Source organism: Rhinopithecus bieti, unplaced genomic scaffold (genome assembly GCF_001698545.2).
Source record: "Rhinopithecus bieti isolate Rb0 unplaced genomic scaffold, ASM169854v2 scaffold_44592, whole genome shotgun sequence".
In the NCBI taxonomy this organism is placed as follows: domain Eukaryota; kingdom Metazoa; phylum Chordata; class Mammalia; order Primates; family Cercopithecidae; genus Rhinopithecus; species Rhinopithecus bieti.
Genome location: NW_016818423.1, coordinates 655,018 through 681,026, shown reverse-complemented (window position 1 = coordinate 681,026; position 26,009 = coordinate 655,018). Strand labels below are relative to the sequence as shown.

The 26,009-nt window shown below is 44.2% G+C and overlaps 2 protein-coding genes across 5 annotated transcripts in view; one reads left to right on the top strand and one right to left on the bottom strand.

Moving 5' to 3' along the window:
- The first annotated feature begins 833 nt into the window (after positions 1 to 833).
- FABP3 (fatty acid binding protein 3) lies at positions 834 to 9,406 on the top strand. Its single transcript, XM_017857059.1, has 4 exons — positions 834 to 1,174; positions 4,482 to 4,654; positions 6,482 to 6,583; positions 8,296 to 9,406. The coding sequence occupies exons 1-4, from the start codon at positions 1,102 to 1,104 to the stop codon at positions 8,347 to 8,349; spliced, it is 402 nt and encodes a 133-aa protein (XP_017712548.1). The 5' UTR covers positions 834 to 1,101; the 3' UTR covers positions 8,350 to 9,406.
- ZCCHC17 (zinc finger CCHC-type containing 17) overlaps positions 9,303 to 26,009 on the bottom strand; it is a 71,152-nt gene continuing 54,445 nt past the window's right edge. For 3 of the 4 annotated variants that reach the window (XM_017857057.1, XM_017857056.1, XM_017857058.1), the window contains 2 exons: positions 25,445 to 25,590; positions 9,305 to 10,213 (listed from right to left, as the gene is read on the bottom strand). In XM_017857057.1, coding sequence (XP_017712546.1) covers positions 10,052 to 10,213; positions 25,445 to 25,590 — 308 coding nt within the window. In that variant the 3' untranslated portion in view covers positions 9,305 to 10,051. Of the gene's footprint in view, positions 10,214 to 25,444; positions 25,591 to 26,009 lie in introns of all 4 variants that reach the window. The other variant, XM_017857055.1, reaches the window with a different exon arrangement.

Here is a 26,009-nt window from a genome sequence, read left to right as displayed (position 1 = left end):
TGAAAGTGCTTAGTAAACTATACAGTGACAAACCACGCACAGCAGGCTCTCAAAAGGAGGCAGCAAATTACCCAAAAGTCCAGGCGGCTTGCTAGTGTGCACAGGTCAAAGAAAGAGCGGCAGGTGGGGAAGGCAGCCGTGGGCCCTGCCCCAAGAGCTGACCGAATTGGGAGAATTTCTGAAGGAGGGGAACTGGGAACGACCTGAGCTAAAGCTAGGAGCTGTGAGAAGAAACCGGAAAAGCCCGGAGCACTTGCAGGGGCGGGTGGGGAGTTGGATGGTGGTGTGGGGTAGGGTGGGGAGGGAGGAGGGCTAGTAGGAGACATTCCGCAGGGAGGGGCAAGCACGTGTGAGGCGGGCGGGGCGCGAAGGGTCAGGCTTTTGCTCAAAACAGGCGGAGGACAAGGTCAGCTCAGCCGCAGACCGAGCCCATGGTGACTGTCTCCGCCACCAGGCAGTGAGAGTGAAGGGAGAGCGAGAGCTCTGAAGCCCGCTAGACCAAGTTTGCAATCTGAGCTCCATTCACCCCCTCCTATTTCTTGAGACCTTGTCAGTTCCCCTCTCAGCCTCGGGCTCCTCACTTGTAAAACGAGGAGAGATGCCTGTACCAGAAGTCAACCAGAGCTTTTCCCGGCATGGGCACCAGCCCAAGGGCGTTTTCCTTTTCTAGTCTCATCTCTGCTCTGAGCCCAAGCTCAAAGAGGGACTGGGGGACGGAAGATATCCATGCCATGCGCCCTAGCTCTCGGGCTGGTGCCGGCTGCTGCCTTCTCAGATTCCAGAGTGTCTAGAGGCCAGGAAAGGGAGAAGGTCCTGCCAGACTCGGGTAGGGACTCGGGGGCCAGGCACTGGCGCTGACGCAGGCAAGCAGGGAGCCACTGGCTGGTCCCCACCCACCTCGGTGGGTTGGGGGATGGGCGGACCAGCCCCTCCTGGGTGAGCCCTAGCCTGGGGCTTCCTATTTCGGGAGCTGGGGGCGTGGGCCAGTCTCCTCATGTGATGCGAGGGCTATTTAAAGCGGCAGCCCGGCCAGGGAGCCGCCGTCGGAACCCTTGCACGCCTGCTCTCTTGTAGCTTTTCTCAGCCTAGCCCAGCATCACTATGGTGGACGCTTTCCTGGGCACCTGGAAGCTAGTGGACAGCAAGAATTTCGATGACTACATGAAGTCAATCGGTGAGCAAGCCGCGGGGCTCAGGATGCTGGCTTGGGCTGGTAGCGTGCCTAGACCCACGCAGCACTCCTGCTGCATCCCTCCTGGTTAAGACTGGGCAATAGGGGAGCGCGGAGATGGCAGCCTGGGCTAGAGCAGATAGGGCCTGTAGGGAGGGGGCTTTGGTGGTCCAAATTTGGTTAGAGACCACAGTAGGGAGGTGGAGGAAGGAGGCAGCTGTGTGGGAGGCTCTTTCCAGGAAGAGGGATATATGATTTGGAGGAAGGAGGAGGGTTTGGAAAAAGAACACTGATCACAGGAATGGGAGTCTAGCCAGGGGAGAAAAAGAACAGGTGCATAGGTAGTTTAGAAATTGGAGGAGACTGAACCCAGAAAGGTAATGGGGCAGCTAGGGAGTGTACTATGACCTTAAACAAGTAGGAAATACCTAGGAGGAAAAAGATTAGTGGGGAAAAAACCGTGGATCAGTGAATCAGATATGAGAAGGACGTAAGACAGGAACCTGCAGTAAGCAGCAATCCCCATCTCTCCATGTTGGATTAGGGAAGAGAATTCTTGCAGGAGAATGCCCTCTTTCTTACCAGCCAGTCTGACCTTGTCCTGCAGTCTATGTAACCAGGCCTTAATCACTGTCTGTGAGCCTTGGGGTAGGGTGGGGCAAGAGGCCCATCATCAGCTGGGCCTTTCCTGCAACCCAAGCCTCACCCACCTGTGCAAGGGGTAGGCAGAGAAAGCCATTGGACTTCTGATGTGCAGTAGAGGGTCCCAGAGCAAGGTCAAGACCTGGGAGGGAGGGTCACTGGTTTAGGAGGATGTGGAGAACTGCTGTGGTGTTGGGATGAAGAAGAAGAATGATTCAAAGAATCTTACAGGTAAGGAACTTGGAGATTCCCATACCATCTAGTTCAGCAGGGAAACTGAAACCAGGAGAGCAGAAATGTATTATAACAATTCCACAGCAGAGCCAATATGAAAACCTAAGGTTTCTAGATCTGTAACTCAGAGCTCTTCCCACTACCCTACAGGCCCCGGAGTGGGAAAAGTAGGAACTGCTTAGCTAATTATTGACCTCAGCCCTTCTTCTACTGCGTTGGGCTTAGATGGAGAGGTCAAAGCTCTCAACAGCCCCTACCCTATCCTGGGCGCTATGCCCAATAATTCCAGGTAGGCAGTCATTCTTAGAGGACCACCCCCCAACCCCCACGAACACAGCCCAGCAGCTACTGGGAAGTTGGAATGCCCAGATTTAGTTCCTCCTTCCAAAGCTGGGCCAGAGCTGAGTCCTTGAACTGAGCTGCAACAACTTTACCATTCTTGTTGGGTTGGCGGGCTGGTCTCCCTGAAGTCCTGTTACCTTTCAGCAGCTTATGTTAAGGCAGCCTGCATTCTTATCGTAGGAATGGAAAGCCTGGGAAAATACCCTCCTCAGCTCTCAGTAAATAGTGCTGGCTTCATTTCTAAGTAGAACCCAGATCTCCCCGAGTCTCCTAAATTCTGTCAGCTCAATATTCTTAGTTTCTCTTGGTTCAGACCCTCACTCATACCGCGGTGGTTTCCTTTTCAAACACTCCATACCTCTGGGTAGGTCCTAAGTGAACAGAGCTCCCAGTGCTGTGACAAGGTCCTGCTCTGTGCAGGGGAGTGTGATTGGCCTGACTCATCCTGATACCAAGGGGCAAGGCCAAGTTGCTCACTGGCCAAGCAAAGGTGGGCTGATAGCATAATGGCAGAGGCAGCCCCTGCCCCTTCTGCTACAGACCTAGGGCTCTCAAGGGGCAAAGAGGTCCTGTCTAGTACCAGTGACCACAGGCACAACTGGTGGCCTGGACTGAGTATGTGCTGGGCAGAGTCGCCCAGTGAAAACAGTCAACAGTTTTGGAGCCTAGATTCAAATCTATGTCAGTTTATTCTGTTTGAATTTAGACAAGACACAACTCTCTTCATTGTAAATTGGGGATAATCTACGCTTCTGGGCTGTTACAAGCATTAAGTAAAACCCATGTAAGGCATGTGCAGAGTACCTAGCTTCCAGCAAGCACTATGTAGCCAGGTACATTTGGAGACTTTACACACACCACTTCACTACACTGGGCTGCCTCCTGCCTCACCTTTGCCTTGGAGGACAGCTCAGCGTAAGCTGCTGTGGGGAGAGGGGGCAGTCATGATTAGTTCTTTGTTCTTTACTTGTTTGCAGGACACTTAGGACTTTGCCCAGTACCCAAGGAAGCCATGCTTGGGTCAGGAAGTCTCCGTAGAGCCTTAGACGGGGGGTCAGGAGACGGGTTTGAGTCCAACTCATTGTTGCTACCACTTTAGGCTCCTCCTCAATCTGTACAATAGGACAGATACTTCCTTTGTACCTAACTCCTAGATCATAGATAACAGGCTTTGAAAATGATGGGTTGCCATATATATAAGGGACAAGAGTATTAACGCTTCTTAGTTTCAGGGTAAAAACTTCCAAAGTTGGAAAACTCTTATGCCTAAGGCTTTGGAAGGGAAAGTCTACATTTCTCTTCTTTCCTCAGCCTTATGCTCCAGCCTTGGGAGGTAGTATAGCTGAGCACTTAAGCAAGCTCTGGAGTCAGACAATTCTGGGCTTCAGTATCAGATTTGTGACCCTGGGCTTTACCTCTCTTTTTGCATCTGTAATGTGGAAACGGTCTTCAGAGGAACAGGAAGAACTAAATGAGATAACATGTACAGTTCTTACTACACAAAAAGTTCATAGTAGTTAACTTTTTTTTTTTTTTTTTTTTTTTGAGATGGAGTCTCACTCTATTGGCCAGGCTGGAGTGCAGTGGCACAATCTCACTGCAACCTCCACCTCCTAGGTTCAAGCAATTCTCAGCCTCAACCTCCTGAGTAGCTGGGATTACAGGCACATACCACCACATCTGGCTAATTTTTTGCATTTTCAGTAGAGACAGGGTTTCACCATATTGGCCAGACTGGTCTTGAACTCCTGGCCTCATGTGATTCACCTGCCTTGGCTTCCCAAAGTGTTGTGATTACAGGCGTGAGCCACCACGCTCGGCCCAATAGTAACTTATTCTAATCCCAGCTCTGCCACTGACTTGCTATGGCACCGGTGTTCCTTAAGTATCTCATCTGTCTAACGGGATTAGTAATCTGTGTTCACCAAACAGAACGAAGGGCAAGACTGAATTTTAAAATTCCCATGTAAAGGCTTTGAAAGATACAGTCCTCCACTTCCCCATACCCAGGCCTGAGAATTATGCATTGAGTTTCTTGTACACTGCTTCTCTACCCGAGCTCATATACTCATAATCTTCCCCCTACCCTCAGGAGTGGGTTTTGCTACCAGGCAGGTGGGCAACATGACCAAGCCTACCACAATCATTGAAAAGAACGGGGACATTCTCACCCTAAAAACACACAGCACCTTCAAGAACACAGAGATCAACTTCAAGCTGGGGGTGGAGTTTGATGAGACAACAGCAGATGACAGGAAGGTCAAGGTAAGTCAGGGAAACAGGGGTTGGGAATGGAGACTCTAAAAGAGAATAGGCTGGTAGTCTTGGCTCCCTGGTATTGCACCCTGAGGGGCAGACTATCATGGGGAATTTAAATGAAACAAGGTTCATAAAGCCTGTGTAGTGCTGGAATGCCACTGATGCTAAATACCTGTCAGTTCTGTCCTCTTGTTTTCTTCCCTCCCTTCTTGGGATTCATCTATTGTCTGCCTCAGAATGGGCAGCACAGAGCCAGGACATTCTTCTGACCTCAGTATCTACTCCAGCTCCAGCTGGGTGACCCTGTGCAAGGTATGCAGTAGCTCTAGGTTTCTTTCCCCTTCCATAGATGGCGGAGTTATGTGGCCATGGCTGTGACCTGAAGTGCTTTAGGAATGATGCCCAGAAGTCAGGGCCCTCCATTGAGTGAGGTCATTGTGGCCTCCAGCAGCAAAAAAGGCAACCAGGAACAAGAAGCCACCTACTCAGATGCCACTTCAACTTCTAACTCTCAGACATGGCCAATGACCCTGACAAACTATTTCCGATGTTGCCAGCGGACAGGCAGGAAGAGCTATGTTCCGTGATAGGGCATTCACCTTGTCATGAATGTGTTTGCAGTGTCTTTCCACCAAACCTTAGCCCCTTCTCCCAGGGTTCTGTCACCCTGCAGTGACTGTCTTGGCAGCTTGCCTCAGCCTTCCAGGCCAGGCATGGGAGTGAGAGAACTTAGGGGCTTTGACCTCTATAGGGTGTCCCTATAGCAGCGTTCTATCATGACACTATCATTCAGCCCCATCAGCTGTTTCCTCTTCCTCATAGCTGTCCCCAGAAAGCAGAGGATCACATAGGTGGCTGGCAGCAGAGCTGGGGATGGTGCCCAAAGATGGCAGTCTACTTGGAATAAAGGTGGCTGCCCCACCACATGCCCCTACCTCCTTGGACTTGCCTACTTTCTCAAGGGGCAAGAACCCCAATTAAACACAACAGCCCTCTGGAATGCCTAGGGCAAAAATATCTACTGAGTAGGCAAAAAAAAAAAAAAAAAAAAAAACCTAGGGGAATGAGAACAAGGAGTAAGGTAAGGATAAAAAAGAGCACACTAAGAGACAGGCCCCATACTCCTTATCACCCAAACAATACACAGAACCTTCTCAGATTCTCCTACTGAACCACCTTGCTCATCAGGATCCCTTAGCCTGGCCTTGTGGCCCCCAAACTTCTAGGAAAGAGAGACCTGAAGAGCTGCCAAATGAGAACCAGCTGATGTATGTATGTTGGCAGCACTCAGAGCTGAGGAACACTTCAAGGGCATCCAGTCACAGGACTTTGTGGTTGCTGCCCTCTTGTCGGCTAAAGAGGTCACATGATATGGACCAAGAAAAGGTGTAGGAATACAGGCCAGGAAGTCTAATTATCCAATACTTCCTATTGCTAAGGGTCTTTTAGACATTATCGCAGGGACAGACTAGTAAATCCCACCTGTATCTGAGGGGACCAGGCTGCGGGCATCACCTAGAGTACAGATAAGTGTCTATCTTGAAGGCTTGTGGTGCTTCTCAGAGCCAGGCTCTGGCTCCACCATACTGCCTGCCTCTCCCTCCTTGCCTAATATCTGAAGGCCTCTTCCCCAGCAAGGCAGTAGTGGAGCAGAGGCTGGAGGTAAACTAGATGTCCTGCAGGGTTAGCTGGGAGGTGGATTGCCTGAGCTCTTGTCCTCACACCATCACTAGTTTGGGTCAAAGGCTGTGTCCTCTGGGGCCCCAGTGTCCAGACCCCACCCTGCCCCTCAGTCCTAAGATCACAGCTCAGGCCTATACTCTCTTTCCACAGTCCATTGTGACACTGGATGGAGGGAAACTTGTTCACCTGCAGAAATGGGACGGGCAGGAGACGACACTTGTGCGGGAGCTAATTGATGGAAAACTCATCCTGGTAAGATGGGCAACTTTGGAGCCATATCTGATTGGTTATTACTACTGCTCTTTCAGCCAAGCCTGTTCTAAAAAGCCAAGTCTTCCCCTGAGAGCCATAGAAGCTGGGACAAGAGAGTGGTTGCAGGGTCAGGGTGGTATCAGGTGGGAATTTTTTGTGTAGTGGTTTTGGACTCACACAGGCTGGGACTCAAATCTTACCTTTTTTTTTTTTTTTTTTTTTGAGACGGAGTCTCGCTCTGTCGCCTGGGCTGGAGTGCAGTGGCCGGTTCTCAGCTCACTGCAAGCTCCACCTCCTGGGTTTATGCCATTCTCCTCAGCCTCTGAGGGGGGTTTTTAATGGGACTACAGGCCGGCCCGCCACCACTCGCCGGGCTTAGTTTTTTGTATTTTTTTAGTAGAGACGGGTTTCACTGCAGTTAGCCAGGCATGGTCTCGTCTCCTGACCTCGTGATCCGGCCCATCCTCAGCCTCCAAAGTGGTGCTGGGATTACAGGCTTGAGCCACCGCGCCCGGCCAAATCTTACCTTATAGGCTACATGACTGTGGGCAAATCACCTTCTCCAAGTGCAACTGTAAAATGGGTATAATACCAACCTTGTAGGGCTGCTGGAAGCCTGTAAGAGACAGTGTATGCACAGCACAAAGCATCACTGATTGAGGAACACAGCACGTGCTCCATGTCCTTTGTTTGCTCTTCCTGTGTTTCTACCTTGCCTCGCCTCAGGAAGTAGAAAACAGGGCCAAATCTGATCCCAGGCCCTCTAGGAGGGGCTCCCATTGCCTATCTCAGCATTCCCTTTCCTCTCCTCCCTAGGACTGCATTGTCACTTGCAGGGACAGGCTCGTGACTGGTGGGGAAACTGAATGGCAGTACAGTCCTTTCTTCCCCATTCTAGTCCTACCCCATTTTCATGCTTTCTATGTCTGGCCTACTGCAACTACTTCACTACTGCCTGGGTACCACAGCCAGGCTGGCAGATCTGTTCAAGCCTTGACTGAATTCCCCCCAGACCCAGGGAGAGCAGCCAACTGTAGATTCTGCCTAAGTGCAGGGCCTCAGGTTTTTCACCTAGGCATCTTCACTGCACAGCTTCTTGGGTCAGCATAACCTCTTAACTGCATTCCTGCACTCACGTGGGACAGGGGTCCCCTTGAAGTTTGGAATGAGGTGCCTAGTTTTGGTGGGGATGTGATATGCTGGACCAAATTCTCAGTGGGCAACTCTCATGGCCAACTATGGTGAGGCCATGGGTCTGGCTCTATGATACCAGACTGGACAGTGGGAGGTACAGGGCTCTGGCCCTGGCACTACTCTAAGTTAGGGAAGGATTGGAGTTAGTAGCCAAATACGGTCCTTTCCTGAGTCTCTGGATATTTTTCCTATTTGTCAACTATAAGCCAGGCACCATCTTAGACACTAAGGATGAAGGAAGCCAAATGGTATAAGGGAAGGAGAAACACTCAGGATCTTGACCAGATTACTTCCTCTCTAAAGGCTCGTTTTTTCCAAATCTCTAAAATAAGAATTACAATGCCTGTCTTAAGGATTTGCTGTACATTATCAGAAAAAAAATTTATACACACACACACACACGTACAGCTGGCACATAGTAGGTACTCAAGTGACAATTATCAGGAGGAAGGGAGGGTAGAATGCTCGCAATGGCCTTCCTGGCTCCACCCCCTATCTCACTCTGTCTTTTCTTCCAGACACTCACCCACGGCACTGCAGTTTGCACTCGCACTTATGAGAAAGAGGCATGACCTGACTGCACTGTTGCTGACTACTACTCTGCCAATTGGCTACCCCTCGACTCAGCACCACATTGCCTCATTTCTTCCTCTGCATTTTGTACAAATCCACGAATTCTTCTGAGGTCAGGTGCCACTGGCCGGGATCCAGTTCCAGTTCCCACTGTGTATGTGTGTTTTTTGTTTTTTTTTTTTTAACTGCACTCACAGGGTGCTCTGAGGTCAATAAAGCAGAGCCAAGACCACCCAGTTGCCTTTTTGCCTTTGGTAACATAACTCTGAGAGTCTTGGTTTATCCTGTGTGTCAGACAGTGGGCAGAAATAACTGCCTGAAGGTTACTCAGGAAGAAGCACTGGATGGGAGACTGAAATGGACAGTCTCGGAGCCTGTTAATCAGCTGATCACCTTACACATTCAATAATAAAACAGCTGTACCTACACTTTGCCTTTACACTGCCCCCCTCAACATGGTCAAATGACCTAGTTCAGTCAGTGATGGGGCTTCCCCAGGTTTGGCTACTGAACTGTCTCTTCAGGCCCATCCTACACTGAAAGCTCTTGGGTCTGGCTGTTCTCTGTGAAACGCTATAGTCTCTCCCTTTCCAGAATTCAGTTTCAGGGCACAGAACCCAGGCTTGTACCATGGTGGTGGGAAAAAATGACCACTGGCCAAGAGGAATGCTGACCTGTGCGCCAGGCTAGTACTCATGACTATAAATTCTTACTGCTTCTCTAATCAACTCTGAGGGAAGAGGGCATCTGATCATTATAAAAGGGAGGGCTTATAACTGATCTCCCAAGAAGGCTGTGATCTGCTAGTGCCTTTGGCTCTGTACCTCTGCTGGGCATCTCTCCAAGGTCTAAGGTAACATATTAAATGTTTTTGTCAGCTAATGCAGGCTCAGTGACTTTAAGTCTGTAAGTTACCCGGGAAGAAGGATTATAGGAAAAATAACTTTTGGTAAGTTTAAAACCAAACACATTTCCATTTAGTGCCAGGAATTTAAGCAAGGACCTGAAGTAGAATCAACTGATTCACACAGTAGTAAATACAAAGTAGAACAATGATCTTGGCTTCGCTGTCTGGTTCAGTCATCTGCTGGAATGCAATACACAAGTTAAGTCACACTGCAGACTGTTTTCTAGCTGTGGCCGCTGGATGCCACTTCTAGCATAGAACTATGTTAGGAGGAATGGGAGAAGTGAGCACCACTTCTCACCATGTTCCCCCTCCTGCTGCCAGTCTCTCTCTGCTCCCATGTTGGATGCAGGAGAGATCACCCACCAATCGGTCTAGGACAGACCAATAGGAAGGGTCCAATCACTCTTCTCTAACTACAGTCGAACTCACCTCCACAACAGTCTCTGTGGCTCTAGCCTGGACTCCTTTACAGGAATCCAGCTCTGGCAGTGGCAGCTGGAAAGGGTAATAGGACCTCCTGCTGAATGAAGAAGTTGGGCAAATGAATGGGTGAGCTGCAGGGTTCACTTGCAAAAGGACCAGGAGTGACAAGGAAACAACAACTCATTCAGGCAGCTGCTTTTGACCTCTAACTCCCAAACCTGCCTGTTGCATGAGGGGAAGCCATCTCCCATGGAAGCAAAGTTAATGGGGTGGGAGGCTACATTCTCACTATTGAGTCTTTCCAGGAGTCTCAAGGAATAAGGCTCCTGGTTCCTTACTCTCAACCACCCCCTACACTCTTTCTGCTCTCACTCCTTGTGCTTCTTCTTGTGCTTCTTCTTCTTTTTCTTCTTCTTTGCTGCCTTGCTGTCTTTTGATGTGTGCCTTGCCCTCTTGCCTGTATCACTCTCAGAGTCTGAGCTGTCAGAGTCAGATGACTTCTTATCTCTATGTTTCTTTTTCTTCTTCTCCTGAAAAGAAAATTTTAAAAATCAACATTGTAGTGTATATTTGCTTTAAACAACCATAGCACATAATTGGTCAGGTGCAATGGCTCACACCTGCAATCCTAGCACTTTGGGAGGCCGAGGTGGGAGGAATGCTTGAGGCCAGGAGTTCAAGATCAACCTGGCTAACATAGCGAGATCTCATCTCTAAAAAAGGAAAAATTATAGCACATAATCAATAGGGGACCACTTGATTTTCTTTTAGACAGTCTCGCTCTGTTGCCCAGGCTGGAGTGCAGTGCAGTGGCACGATCACAGCTCACTGCAACCTCAATCTCTTGGGCTCAAGCAATCCTCCCACCTCAGCCTCCCAAGTAGCTGGGAGGGACCACAGGTATGCATCACCACACCCTGCTAATTTTTATGGAGATGGGGTTTCTCCATGTTGCCCAGGCTGGCCTCAAACTCCTAAACTCAAGCAATCTGCCCACCTTGGCCTCCCAAAGTGCTGGGATTACAGGTGTGAGATACCATGCCCAGCCAACACTTAATAAAGTATAAGACATTGAAAACAATAAAGTAAATCTTTAAGTACTAACAAGAAAAAAACAGCTAAAACATGTTAAGTAAAAGAACCAAGACATAATATGTATTGTAGGTTCCAGTGTGTATAACACATACATGTGTATTCATATATACATGCACATGATATAAAGTGTGTATGTTATACATACTTGTGTATATTTAGTGTACACAGAGAACACTGAAAAGGATACATCAAACTGGTAATAAATGTTACACGTTGGGAATGAATTGAATGGGGGAAAGGATATGGGTCTTTCACTTTTTCCTTCAAATACTTCTGTCCAATTTGATTTTTTTTTAAAACAAGCATCTTATTACTTTTATTTTTTAAAGTGCAGGATATTAAAGCTGAAAGGGGTCCCTAAAGACTAGCCAGTCTATCTAGAAACAGTGACTCACATATCCAAGGTCAAAGAACAGGAGTAAAAGATTTAGAACTCCTGACTCCTATTCTGGTTTCTATTAGATCCTGGTGCCAGGGGAAATAACTGCCATCAAATAATAAGCCTGTACTTTCTACCCTTGAATATTCATCATCTCTAACTTTACAGCCACTTCACAAGATTATATTCATAAAGAAAAGAGCTGAGAAAGAACTTTCCCAAAACTATACCCACCACACCATGCTACCAAAGTAACAGTACAAACCCATACAAAGGACGAGAGGCAGATTCCCAGGTGTCTAATGGGGCAGCATGAGCAGATTTTAAGCACGGCATAAATCTCTTCTTTGAATTTCAAATACCTATATTGCCTCTGTAAGGTTTCTAAGAAGAGGGAGAAAGTATGGGAGGAGAGAGAGAGCAGAAAAGGATGCCAGCTTCCAACCAGCACACTCAGAGCTATAAATCTAGCTGAATGATACACCAGGTCTTAGGAGCTGGCTGTGAAAAATGGTGGAACTCTGAAGCAGATGTCAGACAGACCTGGACCTGAGTTCTGGCTCTGCCATTTACTATTCTGCATCCGTGGGCAAGTCATCTCAACTCACTGAGGCCTGTTCCCTTCAAATGTAAACTGGAGATAAGAATAACATCTACTGGCCAGGCGCGGTGGCTCATGCCTGTAATCCCAGCACTTTGGGAGGCCAAGGCAGGTGGATCATGAAGTTAGGAGATTGAGATGATCCTGGCCAACATGGTGAAACCCTGTCTCTACTAAAAATACAAAAATTGGCCGGGTGTGGTCCCGCAAGCCTGTAGTCCCAGCTACTCAGGAAGCTGAGGTGGGAGGACTGCTTGAGCCCGAGAGTTGGAAGTTGCAGTGAGCCATAATCCCACCACTGCACTCCAGCTTGGGCAACTAAGCAAGACCCTGCCTCAAATAAATAAATAACCCCTTGCCAAAACAAACAAACAAACAAACAAGCAAAAAAAAAAAAAAAAAAAAAAAAAAAAAAAAAAAAAAAAAAAAAACACCTATGGTGACAAGTTAATGAGATAGTATCTAAGGCTTGGAAAAGTTGAAAGCCACTTGTCCCAGATGGCATAGGTACAGTTGGGATCTTCAAGTAGATCATATGAATGGAAATCTCCTGAGTTTTCTTATGTAGTACATGGCCCCTCTTTCTGTATAGCAACACGAGGCCTCATGGTATGGTCATTAGAACAACAAATTTTGGAATAAGATAGAATTAAGTTCAAATTCTAGCTCTGCAACTTAACTCACTATGTGACTTAGAACAAGAGATTTAACTTTTTTGAACCTCAGTTTTCTTTTCAGTAAACTGGAAATAGTAAGTACCTATTTCAAAGGATGCTATCAGGTTTAAACAAGATAAGCACTAACTATAGTGCCTGACACATTATAGTCACTTAGTGGGAGCTATATGTATTTTTCTTTCATTAATTCCCAGGATGTTCTGACAGCCTGGCCAAGCACCTACAGGAGATAAGTCAACGTTTTAAGAGGAGATGAAATAACAATTCTTCCTTGGCATCTCCAATGGAGTAGAGAGAAGGGAACAAAGCTTCTCAGACCCACATTACCAAGCTATAACCAACCATGGCTGGGGGGAGCTGAGAGTTGGCAAATCAAGTTTAGCTATGTTGCTGAACCTTCCTGGATGGCAAGACCATGGAAGTCCATCACAGGATATTATGGGGTCAGGAGCCTCACTGGGTTCTGCCCCTTACATAGCGGAAGATACTGGGAAAGTGAAAATGAAAATACAGAGTCTGGCACCAGTTCCCTGCAAGCCTGGTCCAGTCTGGATAAAGAAGTGAGGAGAGTAATAATACTGCCTTACACCTAAACAGTGCTTTAGTTTATCAAGCTTTTTGCATCCTTATCTTATAATAATAGCCTGTAGAGTCAAAATTCATTAGTTATTATTCCCATTTTACAGATGGAAAAACTGCAACTCAGAAATGTAAAGTGAGTCGACCAAGGCCAAAGCGGCAAAACCACTATACTTTCTAACACAAGAGTTTGGCACTATTTCCACTTTGTTCTTTCTCAACGATGAAGGCTCAGGAGGAGGGAAGATAAAAACAAATCACTACAGAGTCCTGGCATGCTGGAACATGGACTCTAGCTAGCACGAAGGGCTCAAGGAGATGGCCTTCTCCTAGACCTCAACTTTGATGCAAAAGCTCTTTTGTAGCCTGAACAAAGACAATCCAATCCTCCAGCAAATGGTGTCTTTCTCCCTGTGTGTCTAGCCTTGAGCTACAGAACGAAAGAACAATCACATCCGAAGTTATAATTCAGCCGGTTGCCGTGGCTCATGCCTGTAATCCCACCACTTTGGGAGGCCAAGGTGGGTGGATCACCTGAGGTCAGGAGGTTGAGACCAGCCTGACCAACATAGAGAAACCCTGTCTCTACTAAAAATACAAAATCAGCTGGGCGTGGTGGCGCATGCCTGTAATCCCAGCTACTTGGGAGGCTGAGGCAGGAGAATCGCTTAAGCCTCGGAGGCAGAGGCTGCAGTGAGCCGAGATCACGCCACTGCACTCCAGCCCGGGCAAGAAGAGCAAAACTCTGTCTCAAAACAAAAAACAAAACACATACACACACAAAAACAAAATTAGCCAGGCGTGGTGGCGCATGCCTGTAATCCCAGCTACTCGGGAGGCTGAGGCAAGAGAATCGCTTGAACCCAGGAGGCAGAGGTTGGGGTGAGCTGAGATTGTGCCATTGCACTCCAGCCTGGGCAACAAGATCGAAACTCCGTCTCAAAAAAAAAAAAAAAAAAAGTTATAGTTCAAAAGCAAAGTTGGGAGTTGGGGTGGTGGAAAACAGAGCCAGAAGATGAACCAAGCTTCTGCTCTCTCAACTTCATTCAAGTGAGAAGGGAAACAAGACAATGGGTAAAAAAATGACATGGATTCAAGTATCAGATGGAAACAGAAAATTAAAAATAAAAAAATTTTTAAATGGCATAGGGGTATGAGCCCATGGTGCAGGTCAAGAGGGCCACTGGAAAGAAGCCACTACTCAAACATCTCAAAGACTGCTCTCTAGGAAAAGCACATATCCCTTGCTAGGGCAGCTAATCTACCCATTTTCACTATAGTTCTAAAACAGGATAGCAGCAGCTCAGTGTGAGAGAAAACAAAATAAAAGCAAAACTAAAAAAAGAATATAGCAGCGAACATTTATTGAGTACTTAATTTTCTATTTTATTTATTTACTTATTTTTAGGATGGAGTCTTGCTTTGTCACTCAGGCTGGAGTGCAGTAGTGTGATCTCGGCTCACTGCAGCATCTGGCTCCTGGGTTCAGGCAATTCTCCTTGAATCATTTTGTCGTCCCAAGTAGCTCAGACTATAGGCGCATGCCACCACGCCCGGCTAAGTTTTTTTTTTTTTTTTTTTTTTTTTTAATACAGTTGGGGTTTCACCACATTAGCCAGGCTGGTCTCAAACTCCTGACCTCAAGTGATCCACCTGCCTCAGCCTCCTAAAGTGCTGGGATTACAGGCATGAGCCACCACACCCAGCTAGTACTTAATTTTCTAAAGGCACATAGATCTCTTGAGCTCAGGAGTTCGAGACCAGTCTGGAAAACATAGTGAGACCCTGTCTCTACAAAAACAAACAAAATGACCGATAACCTCCACGTGGCTAAATCTAGTGGTCAATTATTGGGTCTTATTTACTTGGTCAGTCAAGATAGATATAGACCATCTTACCTAGAACACATTCCTCATGTTATTTCTACCACATTCTCTTACTTTTCTACAAACTTCCTTGGCTATTCCTTTCCAGTCTTTGCTAGTTCTTTGCTAGTTCATCCTCATCTCAATAACCTCTAAGTGTTGAGCACTCTCGGCCTCGGTCCTTTAATCCCTTCTCTTCCCTATATTTACTCTGCAGGTGATCTCATGACCATAAATACCATCTATATGTAGATGACTCCCAAATTTATATATCTTACCTGGGCCTCTCCCTTGAACTTCAAACTATATATCCATTGTCTACTCTACGGTCTACTTGAATATCTGATAGGCATCTCAATTTCTATGCCCCGCCCCCTCCCAAACCTAGACTCTCCCAGCTTTCTTTCCATCTGTGTAGATAGCAACTCAAACTAAACTCCTGACTGCTCCCTACTCCGACACTTACTTCTCCTGCATTTCTTCTCTTAACTCAAATCTTCCAGTTACTCAGTCCAAAAATTTTGATGCCATCCTCACTTGCTCTTATATCTTCAAAATATATACACACTTCAACTCCTTTCTCATCATTTTTACCACTGTCATTCTAGTCTAAGTCACCATCATCTCTCACCTGGATTATCTATCAACTCACTGCTTCTACTCTTGCTTTCTGACCATCTAAGTTTCCACATAGCAGCCAGAATAATTCTCTTAAAAAGAAGTCAGATCATGTCATTCCTCTGCTCAAAACCTCTAATAATATCCATCTCACTCAAGTGAAAGATGAAATCCTCCCAATCACCTATAAGACCCCAATGACCTGGGTTCCTTCTGATCTAACTTCCTCTCCTACCACTCTCTTTTCATTCATTACACTGTAGCCACACTGGCGTCCTTAATGTTCCTTAATCATGCCACACTCTTTCCCAACATCAGCTGTTACATTTGCTGAAATGCTCTCTCTCCACTTATCTGAATAGCCTGTGTCCTCACTTCCTTCTGATATCTACTCAAACGACACTTCATGAGAAAGATCTGGCCTAGGCCGGGCACAGTGGCTCACGTCTGTAATCTCAGCACTTTGGGAAGCCGAGGCAGGTGGATCACCTGAGGTCGGGAGTTCAAGACCAGCCTTAACAACATGGAGAAACCCTGTCTCTACTAAAAATACAAAATTAGCTGGGCACAGTGGCGTATGCCTGTAATCCCAGCTACTCGGGAGGCTGAGGCAGGAGAATCACTTGAACCCAGGAGGCAGAGGTTGTGGTGAGCCGAGATCGCACCATTAATTGCACTCCAGCCTGGGCAACGAGAGCAAAACTCCATCTCAAAGGAAAAAAGAAAAAAAGAAAGAAAGAAAGGCCTGGCCTTACCATCCTATTGAAAATGAAAGTCACCTGCTCCCCACATCCTCATTCTAGGACTCCCTATCTCCCATAATCAAATTAATTTTTCTCTATAGCACTTATCACTACTTGATACATTATTTTTACTATTTTGCATTTGTTTACTAGTTTATTATCTGTATCAGTCGACTCCATCCATTAGAATCTAAGTGCCATGAAGATAGGGATTTTACCTGTTTTGCTCAGTACATTACCTGCAGTGGCCAGAACAGAGCTTAGCACACAGTAGAAGCTCTATTAATGAATGAAGCTGGAGTATAGTGTGTGGGAAGAAACTGGTGGGAAACAATGCTAGGAAGCTGGGCAGACTGTGAAGAGTCTTAAAGGAACTTAGACTTTATGCCATAGAAGAAAGGGAACCACTGAAGGCTTCTGAGTAGGCAACACTGGGCAACCCTCTCTGCTCTATCTGAATAGGCAGAGAACGTGTCCCTGAGTGGGCTCAGGACTGGCAACCTTTCTCTGTATAGGCACCAGAAGAAGTTCTCTGGACAGCAGGACAGAGCTAACACTGCAGCCAAAGAATGACATTCCTATTTCTTGTTCTTCTATATATGATAAAGCAGAAAACCATATAGTAAAATCAAAAGAAAATTATATTCTGAATCAAATATATCTAAAGTTTACTATAATCAGTGGGCAGCTTGGTCCCCAAGGCATATACTTCCTCATAACATAACACTGATTCAGAAAGACCTACGATGGCATATGATTAATGAAAGAGGCCAGTAAAGCACAGACCACAAGTTCATCAGAAGATTATCCAGGGATTTACTATAAAACCTCCATTTCTATTTTACCAACCATTTCATAGCCCATTTCCAATTGCAACACACAGTTTCCTTTTATTCGAATTATGCCCAAGAAAAATTACTTACAACATTCAGTCACTGGGACAAAAATTGTTCATGATGCCAGATGCACACAACTAAACCAATGCATCCTGGACTTGTGGGAAAAGGCATTCAATACACGTATGTTTTAATGAAAACAGGTTTGGGAAGGCTCAAGGTTAGGAAGATCTGCTATTCTTACTCCTGCCCCTGCTCCCTTCACTATCGCTCACTGCCAGCAGCAGGAGTCAATACCTATTACTCTGCAATCTGAGGGCAGGTCTCACTGAGTGAAGACACCCAAGGAATGACAGAGAGCACAGATTATGAAGTCTATCTACTCACAGGTAGTTAGTGCATGTATTCCTATTAAGTACCAGGCATTATTTGTAAAAGGTGACATCCTTTCCTTATCCTGGGCTATTTCTGGTGGTTCCTCAACAGGTCTACCATTTTCTGTCTTAGAGGCTTTGCATTGTCTTCCACCAGACTACAAAAAGTGAGGCAATGAAACAGACTTGTGAAGAAACAGAGATGAGAACCTAATGAAACTTTCCAGTTCTAGTCCTACGTGGCCTGACTACACTGCATTTCCTGTCCTTGGATGTCTATAAGATCAAATAACCTCACCTTGGAATGTGTTTCTATCCTTTACCACCACACATACCTTGGCTGCTTATCTTTCTCCTTATGTGATTAGCTGCTTGAGTGTAGGTACTATATGATCTTTATTTCATGAGTTACTTTTTTAACTGTTAGAAATGCATTAACTGAACTTCACGAGTTACTATTATATATGCCCTTCTACATGCCAGGCATTCCTCCTCTCCACTGTCCAACTTAGGAGCATGGACTGCTAAAGGCATGTTCCTTCACAAATCTACTCAGTTCCATATTTGGCTCTCAGAGCTGACTAGCCCTGAAACAAGTGTCCAAATCTGCCACTTACACACCAAAAAGCTATCTCAGGCAGATGATTTTACTGGTAAGGAAAACCAACCTCCTACTGGAATCCAAGATTTAGAAGGTAAAAGGAAACAGTCAGGAGGGCTGGAATCTTGGTTTACAGTTGTGAACAGAAACAAATCAATAGATAACATCACATGGCTGCTAACGGTAGCTGGGAACAAAACAAAAACCCACCAAAAACTGACCTGATGAATCCTGATATGTCAAGTACCTAACACAATGCTGGATACCTATGAAGATAATATATATTTGTTCAATAAATGAATAATTGAAGAGTTAAATGGCTGAAGTGTGATATACAGAAAAGAATATTGTTAGTAATCCGAAGACATGGGTTCTTTTTACGGCATTATCTCTTATATTTGTGTGACTTCCGGTGAGTTATGTCAATTTCTCTGAAGCTCCATTTTACTCATGTGTAAAATGGTGGCCAACATGGCCAACAATAATACCTGTTCTGGCTATCTCATAGGATTGTATAATGATAAAAAGAAACAAAAAAGGAAGGTATTTTATAAACTGTAAGCACTAAACAAATATGAGGCATAAAAGATAATGACAGGATTAACAATGAGGTGAAAGGACAACGATGATGCTAGATGCTATCTTGGTAGAAATAGTGGGCATCAAGAGGAAAATTATACCCTTCTAATCAAAGAGGACTCATGAGTTAGAAGTTCATATACACACAGATACTTTTTTTTTTTTGAGATGGAGTTTCACTCTGTCGCCCAGGCTGGAGTACAGTGGCGCAATCCCGGCTGACTGCAACCTCCGCCTCCTGCGTTCAAGCAATTCTCCTGCCTCAGCCTCCCAAGTAGCTAGGATTACAGGCCCTCGCCACCACGCCTGGCTAATTTCTGTATTTTTAGTAGAGACGGGGTTTTGCCATGTTGGTCAGGCTGGTCTCAAACTCCTGACTTCAAGTGATCCATCACCTTGGCCTCCCAAAGTGCTGGGATTACAGGCATGAGCCACCGAGCCCAGCCAAAGATACTTTTACAAAATAATAATGTATAATAATTATTACTGTCATTGTTCATCAGACAATTCCTCTACTAAGTGAAAGGCAATGGAGGGCTGGGTAGTAGATTGACTAAGCAGGTCGTAAAGAGCCTCATACCTAGCAGATCCTCAATAATTGGCTTGGTGAACTAAAATACATATTTCAAAGCAGCTTTAGAAACAAAGGAATAAAAAATTATACTCAATATATTCAGCAAAAAGGACTCAACCAAAGACCCACAGAAGTGAGATATCCATATAACCACTTTAGGAATATAACAAGTACCATTTACCTCTAAAAGGTTAAAAGAGAAAGAATAATGCTTGGAACCTCTAAAAGGTTAAAAGAGAAAGAATAATGCTTAGAACATACAAATAGAATCACAGTTAAAAATCTAGATCTGGGCCAGGCGCAGTGGCTCACATCTGTAATCTTAGCACTTTGGGAGGCTGAGGTGGGTGGATCACAAGGTCAGGAGATTGAGACCATCCTGGCTAACACGGTGAAACCCCGTCTCTACTAAAAATACAAAAAAATTAGACGGGTGTGGTGGTGGGCGCCTGTAGTCCCAGCTATGTGGGAGGCTGAGGCAGGAGAATGGTGTGAACCCAGGAGGCAGAGCTTGAAGTGAGCCAAGATCCCACCACTGCACTCCAACCTGGGTGACAGAGCGAGACTCCGCCTCAAAAAAAAATTTTTTTAAATCTAGATCTGGCTTGAGCCCAGGACATCAAGGCAGCAGTGAGCCACGATCATGTGACTGTACTCCAGCCTGGGCGATACAGCAAGACTCTGCCTCAAAAGAAAAAAAAAAAAAAACAAAAACTAAATCTGCAAGAAAATTATCTCTGTTTACAGATGACATGATCTTCTATGTAGAAAACCCTAAAGATTCCACAAAAAAATCCTGTTAGAACGAATAAATGAATTTAGCAAAGTTGCAGAATACAAAACCAACATGCTAAAATCAGTTGTTTCTATACAGTAACAAGGAGCAATCGGAAAAAAAATTAAGAAAACAATTCACGCAGTAGCATCAAAAAGAATAAAATACTCAGGAAGAAACTTAACCAAGGAGATGAAAGACATGTATACAGAAAATTACAAAATGTTGCTGAAATTAAAGAAGATACAAATCAACAGAAAGATATCCAATTTTCATGGATTGGAAGATTTAGTACAGCTGAAATGTCCATACTATCCAAAGCAATCTACAGATTAAATGCAATCACTATCAAAATTTGCAAAAATATAAAAATCTATCTTAAAATTCATATGAAATCTTTCAAAGGACCCCAAGTAGCCTAAACAATCTTGAAAAAGAACAAAGCTGGAGGATCCACAATTCCCAACTTCAAAGTGTACTAAAAAGCTACAGTAATCAAAACAGTGTGGTACTGACATAAAGACAGACATATAGACTAGTGACAGAATAAATCCTCACTTATTTGGTCAAATGATTTTCAACAGGGTGCCAAGACCATTCAGTGGGGAAAAGGACAGTCTTTTCAACCTATGGTGTTTTAAAAACTAGAGATCTACGTGCAAAGTGTTTCTGTACATACATACAAAAATAAACTCAAAATGGATCAAAGGCCTAAACATAAGAGCTAAAACTACAAAACTCTTAGAAAAAATATAAGGGAAAAGCTTCATGACATTGGATTCGGCAATGATTTCTTGAATATAACACTAAAAGCATCAGCAATGAGGGAAAAAAGGTAAGTTTAACTTAACCAAGATTAAATTTTTTTTTGTGCAATGAATACTATCATGAATATACTCAACATTACTGAACCGTACACTTAAAAACAGTTAAGATGGTAAATGTTATATGTTCTTTACCACTATTTTAAAAAATCTAAATCTGATAGGGTAAAAAGGGACACTATCAACAGAGTAAAAAGACAATCCACAGATTAGGAGAAAATATTTGCAAACCATATATCTCTGATGGGATTGATATCCAGAACATATAAAAATTCCCACATATCAACAACAACAAAATAAACAACCTTATGCAAAATAGGCAAAGAACTTAAATAGCCATTTTTCCAAAGAAAATAAATATATGGCCAATAAGCACATGAAAAGGTATTCAATATCACTAATCATTAGGGAAATGCAAATAAAAACGATAATGAGATGTCACTTTCCACGCATTAGGATGGCTACTCTCCAAAACACAAAACCCAGAAAATAAGTGTTGGCAAGGATGTAGAGACACTGGAACCCCTGTGCATTATGGGAATGTACAATGGGAAACAGAGGGGTTCCTCAAAATATTAAAAACAGAATATATGATCCAGTAATTCTACTACTGGGTATATACCAAAAAGAAAGAAGAGGCGGGTCTCAGAGATATTTATATATCCATGTTCACAGCAGCATTATTTACAATAGCCAGAATATGGAAGCAGCCCAAGTGTTCACCACAAATAAATGGATAAGCAAAATGTGTTATATACATAAAATGTGGCCGGATGTGGTGGCTCATGCCTGTAATCCCCGCACTTTGGGAGGCCAAGGTGGGAAGACTGCTTGAGGCCAGGAGTTGAAGACCAGGCTGAGCAACACAGCAAGACCCCATCTTTACAAAAACTAAATTAGCTGGGTGTGGTGGCACACTCCTGGATCACTTAAGCCCAGGAAGTTGAGGCTGCAGTGAGACATGATTGTGCCACTGCACTCCAGCCTGGGCAACAGCACAAGATCCTGCTTCAAAAAATAAATACACTGAGCAGAATATTATTTGCGCTTAAAAAGGAAGAAAATTCTGACATATGCTACAACGCAAATGAACTTTAAAGACATTACGCTAAGTGAAATATTCCAGTCACAGAAAGACAAATACCATATGGTTCCGAGACAGAAAGTAGAACAGTGGTTGCAGGTGCAGGGAGGAGGGGTGAATGGGGGGCGTTACTGTTTAATGAGTATAGAGAGCTCTTGAGATGAAAGATGGTGATGGCTGTACAAGAATATGAATGTATTTAATGCCAATGAACAGTACACTTCTATAATGGTAAATTTTATGTTGTGTATATTTTACCACAAAAACAAACAAAAAACTCTATACAAAAAGGCTGCAGAGTTTGGCTTATCAAATGGGTCAATGAGTTCCAATCACTGAGACAGGGCCAAATGTGGAAAGAGCAGCTTTGGTTAGGAAAACTAAGTTTTGCAGGTGTGTTAAACTTGATGCTAACTAGACAACCAGATGTAGACATCAAGTAGGCAGTCTATTAACTAAATTTGGAGTTCCAGAGAAAAAGTCAAGAATAGCAATGCAGATTTGGATAAAATACAGATACAAGCACTTAATTTGGGGGTTATGAGTATAGGGATGATATTTAAAACCATAGGATAGGATGAGATTACCTTGAAATACCCCAACATTCAGAGTTAAAGCATAAGGTGAGAAATCAACAATGAACAGAAATGGGCAGTGACATAAAGTAAGTGGTTTTGTTGTTGTTTTGAGGCAGGGTCTCGCTCTGTTGCCCAGGCAGAGTACAGTGGCATAATCACAGCTCACTGCTGCCTTATCCCCTGGGTCCAAGCGATCCTCCCCACTCAGCCTCCTGAGTAGCTGAGACCACAGGCCATGCCCCACCATGCCCAGCTAATTGTCTCTATGTTTTATAGAGACATGGTCTCCCTATGTTGCCTAGGCTGGTCTCAAACTCCTGGACTCGGGCTATCCTCCAGTCTCAGCTGGGATTACAGGCATGAGCCACCATGCCCAGCCAAAATAGGTGCTTCAAAAAAAAAAAAAAAAAAGCCCAGACCTAGGCCCTGTAAACATGGTACCTAAGAGGCAGAGGTAAAATACAAATATGTATTTTAAATACATATTTTAAAATATTTAGAATATTTAAAATATTCTAAAATACATATTTTAAATAAATATTTACAAACACAAATATATATTTGTAAAAAAAATACAAATATGTATTTTTTTAAACTCCCTAGGCTACAGCATTCAATAGTCTGAATGTAAGAGAAGTGAGGGGATAAACTGTACAGTAGCACTGGGAATGTGAACGGGATAAAGAATTTTGAGATATGTACTAAAAAGGCACCACTGCCAGGACTTGGTGACTGACTAGATGTGGGATGGAAAAGGAGAGGAAAATAAATGACATTGGTTTCTTTTTTGGGAGACTGGAAGAGTATTTCTGCCATTAATAGGTAATATATGATAGAAAGAAACAAGAGTTTTGGTGGTAGTGGTGATGGTGGTAGTGTGTGTGTGTGTATGTTTAGGAAGGAGGACTAAAAAAGAAATTAGGGCTGTCACAACAGCCAACGCTAATTAGGTACTTACTTGTCAGTGCTTTATATCTATTTTTGGGAGCCGGGCATCCCTCTGCAAGAACGTTGTCATCAAAGATCACAACAATCCCACTTTGAAAATGAAAAAATGGGTTTGCTGGGCACGGTGGCTCACGTCTGTAATTCCAACACTTTGGGAAGTCAAGGCAGGTGGATCACTTGAGGTCAGGATTTTGAGACCAGCCTGGCCAACATGGTGAAACGCTGTCTCTACTAAAAAAAAAATACAAAAATTAGCCAGGCATGGTGGCTTGCGCCTGTAGTCCCAGCTACTCAGGAGGCTGAGGCAGGAGAATTGCTGGAACCTGGGAGGCGGAAGCTGCAGTGAGCTGAGATCACACCACTGCACTCCAACCTGGGAGACAGAGTGACACTCCATCTCAAAAAAGAAAAAAAAATAAAAAATAAAGCCCTAAATTAACAGCTAGTAAATAGCACAGAAGAGCCTCAAGTCTGGATTTGACTGACTCCAGCCAAAGTTTCAGGTACCCATGGCATCCTAGTTAAGGATGTGGAAGTCAGTAATACAGCTGAAGTCTCAGGAAGGATAGGATCACCCAGAAAGAGAATATATAGATTGGGAAATTATTATTCATGCACTTGGCTAATTCTTGTAATGGTATAATGAGACCTTTTCCTCACCCAGAAAATTAAGATAATAATTAATCTATAGATAATAACCACTGAGGGCAAGAACCTCATCACAGTTTTTGTATTCCTAGAGTTACAATGCCTGGTACAAAATGACCCCTCAACAAAAGTTTGCCAAAGATTTAAAAACGAAACAAGTCAATACACTGGCCATAGTTAGAAAAATCCTGCATGATAGAAGAAATATTTCCTGATCAACCTGCAGAATAGTTTTTATTTCCTGTGTAGCATGTTACAAATGCACTGTTTCTTTCTGGACCACAATAGTATCTGTTTTATGAATTGCTCTGCCAAAAGTAGTAGATATAGGAGATGGAATTCAGTGAGACAGGTGCTCTGATACACTGCTGGGGACAGATAAGTATCTTCTGGAAAGGCAATCTGATAAAATGTATCAAGAGCCTTAAAGCCCTAACTCAGTAATCTTACTTAGGAATTTATCCAAGAAAACAATAAGAGATGTGGCCAAAACTTTAGGTTGGAAGTAATAAAAAATATCCAGTAATAGGAAAGTAATTTAAAATATCATCACACAGCCATAGGGTAGAATATTATGTTGCTCTTAAATCAAATTTTTGAATAGTTAAGGATACTAGGAAATTCTTTTGATAAGTGAAATGAAAAAAAGGTATAAACTATACCTAGTATGACCACAATTTTGTATTTACATGTATGTGTAGCTATATATATCTGTATTTATTATTACCTAGAAAAAAGTGGATGGGTGTCGTGGCTCATGCCTGTAATCCCAGCACTTTCAGAGGCCAAGGCGGGTGGATCACTTGAGGCCAGGAGTTTGAGATCAGCCTGGCCCACAAGGCAAAACCCCCATCTCTACTAAAAATACAAAAATTAGCCGGGCATGGTGGCGCATGTCTGTAGTCCAGCTACTCAGGTGGCTGAGGCATGAGAATCGCTTGAACCTGGGAGGCAGAGGTTACAGTGAGCCAAGATCGTGCCACTGCAAGATACCCTGTCTCAAAAAAAGAAAAAAGATTAGAATATACCACAAAATGCTAATAAGAGTTTCTTTGGGTGGAAAGATTACAGAAGATCTTGGTTTGCTTCATTATATTTTCAGTATTTCTAAAATTTCTGCAAAAGCACATTTTCATTTTCTAAATAAAAAAAATTATTCTTAGAGATTAGGTCTCACTATGCTGCTCAGAGTGGAACGCAGTGGCTATTCACAGGCATAATCATAGCTCACTGCAGGCTTAAACTTCTGGCCTCCAGCAATCCTCCCACCTTATCCTCCCAAGTAGCTGGGACTACAGGTGTGTACTGCTGCATGAGGCTTTTCAGATTTTCATCTTAAAACCTGAAAAAGACAAGATAAAATAAAAGCAAAGTAGAATTCACCTTCTTCCTTTTTCTAGAAGGATTCCTTGTGGGGTCAGGCTTCTCAAACTCTGCTAACTTTGCCTCTTCCTTTTCCTCTTCCTCATCAGGTATCAGAGAGTATTTGGTCCCACCTGGTTGCATGAAACAATCTTTTGCAAAGTGGCCTGCAGCAGAGAAGTAGAAAAGGTATAGAAGAAGTAAGTAGTCTCTCCTCTCAGCAAGTGAATCTTCCCCTAAGGCTCCTGAAATGGGCTAGCTGGCTCAGGAAATATTGTTGGGTTCATTCAAAGCAGCTGTTTGATTCAGAGTAGACTTTCCACCACCTCAACATGGCACTGCTCACTCAACCACAGTCACACTAGCAGCTGTTCTTAGGGCTGTGGGGAACACTGGTACTGTTCTCAAAATGGCAGGGGATATGAGGATGCAGGTTTGTACTGTCCTCCATTGGCAATGGGGCTTATTAATTTTCTAAGATCTATTTTGGAACATATTCCTGACAATCAAAGACTGCTCCAGAGAGCAGGATGCTTAGCAGAGGGAGCTGAGTGGCAGGCCAAACCCTAAAGGAAGATAGCTTGTA